Raw genomic sequence first — 3,612 nt, forward strand, 5'->3', positions numbered from 1 at the left:
CCTGTGTATCCTTCCAGCTGTGCTACGCAACCATGGGCACATCCAGCTGTGCTGTGCCCTGCGTGTCCTTCCAGCTGCGCTACGCAACCACGGGCACATCCAGCTGTGCCGTGCCCTGCGCGTCCTTCCAGCTGCGCCACGACCCTGCGTGCCCATCCAGCTGCGGCCCCCGATGGATCCAGCTGTGCAGCCCCGCCTCCAGCTGCGCCCCGCCCGCCCGGTCCTCCGCCGTCCCGGCATGCACCGCTCGCTGTGACTCGTCATTTTTCTCCCCCTCCCGTGACGGGGAGAACCAACCAGCTCCGCCCCTCCTCGGGCCGAACCACCAATAGCGAGCGGCGGTTCGGCCGGGAGACAGCTGCGGCCGCCAATGGGGAGAAGCGGGAGGCGGGAGCAGCGGCGCGGCGGGGCTGTGTGCGGTGCGGACGGAGCAGCGGTGCGGAGCCTGGCGGTGTCTGTGCGGCCGGCGCCATGGTGAGGGGACGGGACGGGACAGGACGGGACGGCCCGGGGGAGGGAGCCGCGCCCGGCAGGACGAGGCCCGCGGGGGCCCGGGCCGCGCGGGGGAGGCGGGTGGGCTGGAGGCCTTGCCCCTCGCCGCCGCGGTGCGCCCCCGTGGGCTTTCCCTCAGCCCGGGCCGTGGCGGGCGGGGGGCGGCGGCCCCCAGCAATTAAAGCCGAAACCGCGAGGGAGAGCGGTGATGGCTTCTTTCCCCCCACACGCAACCCCCGGGGTGGCGGTGGCTGGGGGCGCTGGGACAGAGGGTACCCCGGGTGCAGGTGTATCCCGGGTGCAGGGGGTACCCCTTCAGCCTTGCCAAGGAACCATCGCACCCCAAACCTTATCCCCGGTGGTACCTGCTGCCCTTCTCTCTTCCAGTCTATTATGTCCTATAACGGCGGGGCCGTAATGGCCATGAAGGGGAAGAACTGCGTGGCCATCGCTGCGGACCGGCGGTTTGGCATTCAAGGGCAGATGGTGACCACAGATTTCCAGAAGATTTTCCCTATGGGACAAAGACTGTATATTGGATTGGCAGGATTGGCCACGGACGTGCAGACGGTGTAAGTGAGGCTCCTGCCCGCCTGTGCGTCCCTATACTGAGTCTCTAAGAGACATAGTTACAATAAATACTATGTGGCAGCTTATGCTGAGCATAAACGTCTTTGCTTATTCGTGGGGGAGGGTAATAGCTGGGTGCCAGCGCTCCTTTTCTTGGTCTCCCTTCACTGGGAGCTTTTAAAATGAAACTGCACGTGATTTAAGATCACGACTACTACGACTTAATAACTTCAGGTATAAAAGGAGCTGCATCTGGACTACCTACCTGCCTCGGGCATGCGTCAGGAGCTGGTGTCTGTCAGCGTGCAGTGGAACAGTTCAGACTGGGGTGAAGATGAAAGAAAAAGGAACCTGATTATGTTTTAATGCTCATTCTCATCTCTTGCAGTGCCCAGAGACTGAAGTTCAGGCTGAATCTCTACGAGCTGAAGGAAGGCAGGCAGATCAAACCTCAGACTTTTATGAGCATGGTTTCCAACCTGCTCTATGAGAGACGGTAACTGTCAAACAGCGGAGTTGCTGTTTACATGTCCGTGAAAGCTGTGGTTGTTGGAGTTCGTCTGATTCTAGGGAGGTGGGAGGATGAGGAGGGCTCCTATAAAGACGACTCGTGGTACAGCACAAGGAGACTTTAGTGACGTTATCTTCAGCCTCCTTGTGAAAGAATACTGAGTATTGTTAAAACAATGCTGTAGCAGCACAAGTCTGTTCTGTTTGCCATGCTAAAACCATAGCAGGACACTTCTGGGTTAACCCAAAAGGTCCCCCACCAAAAGCATCTGTGGGATGTTTCCCTTGCGTGAATATCTGTGGGATGTGGAACTGCGTCGAGGTGGCCAGACTGCTCAATGCCATGTTGTTCTTCACAGGTTTGGGCCTTACTACACAGAACCAGTCATTGCCGGGCTGGACCCCGTAACACACGAACCATTCATCTGCAGTCTAGACCTGATCGGCTGCCCGATGATAACCGATGACTTTGTGGTCAGCGGCACCTGCTCCGAGCAGATGTACGGCATGTGCGAGTCCCTCTGGGAGCCCGACATGGTGAGTGAGGTGGCCAGGCTCAGCTCTGAGCCTTGGATGCAGCCTCCCACTGATCACTGGAGAACCCGAGATACGCAGGTTGGATGGAAAACTCGGTCCTTTGGTACTTCCCGAAGGAGCTCAGGAGAACAAAGAGGCTGTAGCGTGCAGGAAAAAAATCTTGCAGCATCTTGGATGATACTTTGGGTTTTGAACCAAATACCATGACTCAGCATTTGATTTTTACACCAACTAAAATAGCTTCTGTTCCTCAGGAACCCGATCACCTCTTCGAAACAATCTCGCAGGCCATGTTGAATGCGGTGGACAGAGATGCCATATCTGGAATGGGCGTGGTAGTACACATAATGTAAGCGCTGCTCTCTTCCCCTACGGAACAGAGGTAGAATTTAACAAGCTGTGTGTTAAAGTCAGCAAAAGCATTGGCTTCCAGGATATCCCTAATCCTGCTCCCTTCCAGCAGCATCCTTAGTAATGTTTTGTCCCTTTTAAAGTGTTTTATTCCTACTGACTGCTCTCTTGCAGTCTGTGGCTGTTGTTAGAACTGCAGGAGCCACGGGCAATCAATCCTAGAGTTAGACTCTTGCTGCATAGGGATTCTCTGGCTGCATTCCCATCAGAATTGAGGAGGGTGACTCGTCACATGCGGGTAGTGCTGGCCAAGAGGATGCTTTTTGCCACAGCTGGGTGCAACATTAACTTCCAGACTGCGATCAGACTGACTTGTGAGGCAGCTTATTCTGCTCGTGGTGCCGTCTCCCTGCAGTATCCCAGGCACCGCAGCTTACTGAGCCTACTGGAGCTCCCCTGGGGTGAAGGGGCAGGATGGTGGGGTTTGCTGGGTTGTAACGGCCACCTTCAAGCTCAGATGATCCTGCCTGCCCTAGCAAACAAACTACCTATGCACGCTGCAACTTCCTCACGAAGGGACAAGCTGTAAGTAGGTATTAAATGCAGATTTGCTAACAGTCTTCTCTCTTTTCCCCTCTAGTGAAAAAGATAAGATCACCACCAGGACCCTGAAAGCTCGCATGGACTAGCCCAGCGCATCTGCTCATGTCTGTCACGTCCCAGCCTGCTTGGACCTTTTTTAAAATAAAACTCTCTACTGTAGCGAACTTTCCTTTTCTTGAGTCTGAACGCTAGGATTAAGTTCTCATCTCTAAAGCTACCAGAAGGAGCTTGGGTTTTACATGGCAGCAGAGCTAATCCCTCAGTACACCCATACCTGTGAGTGCCCACGCTTCACCTGCGCCCCGGGGCCTCGGCAGTGTCTCTCACACAGTGTGGCTGTATTAACTTTCCCTGTCAAACCTAATTTGTTCTCGTGTCCAGGACTTGGTACTTGGTAAAACCAGTCCTTACTTAAATCCCCCCATTTTACAGGCACATATAAAGACTTTTCCAGTTGTGGTTAATGTAGGACTTAAAACGACCACATACCTCATGGAGTAACAGTTGATCGTTGGCGCACTTTAAGAGAGGACAGCAGTAAGGAACAGA

At 54.8% G+C, this 3,612-nt stretch overlaps 1 protein-coding gene across 1 annotated transcript; it reads left to right on the forward strand.

The window, feature by feature from the left end:
* The first annotated feature begins 235 nt into the window (after window positions 1-235).
* On the forward strand, window positions 236-3,227 carry PSMB3 (proteasome 20S subunit beta 3). Its single transcript, XM_075116908.1, has 6 exons — window positions 236-474; window positions 880-1,064; window positions 1,451-1,558; window positions 1,932-2,109; window positions 2,364-2,458; window positions 3,101-3,227. Exons 1-6 carry the CDS (start codon window positions 472-474, stop codon window positions 3,147-3,149), a joined length of 618 nt encoding a protein of 205 aa, XP_074973009.1. The 5' UTR covers window positions 236-471; the 3' UTR covers window positions 3,150-3,227.
* Window positions 3,228-3,612: the final 385 nt, after the last annotated feature.

The sequence above is a fragment of the Phalacrocorax aristotelis genome, chromosome 23 (genome assembly GCF_949628215.1).
Source record: "Phalacrocorax aristotelis chromosome 23, bGulAri2.1, whole genome shotgun sequence".
NCBI lineage: Eukaryota > Metazoa > Chordata > Aves > Suliformes > Phalacrocoracidae > Phalacrocorax > Phalacrocorax aristotelis.

Coding starts and splice junctions, on each gene's coding strand:
- PSMB3 (XM_075116908.1), top strand. Junction 1,559..1,931: donor AACCTGCTCTATGAGAGACG/GTAACTGTCAAA, acceptor TGTTCTTCACAG/GTTTGGGCCTTACTACACAG. Junction 2,459..3,100: donor GGCGTGGTAGTACACATAAT/GTAAGCGCTGCT, acceptor TTTCCCCTCTAG/TGAAAAAGATAAGATCACCA.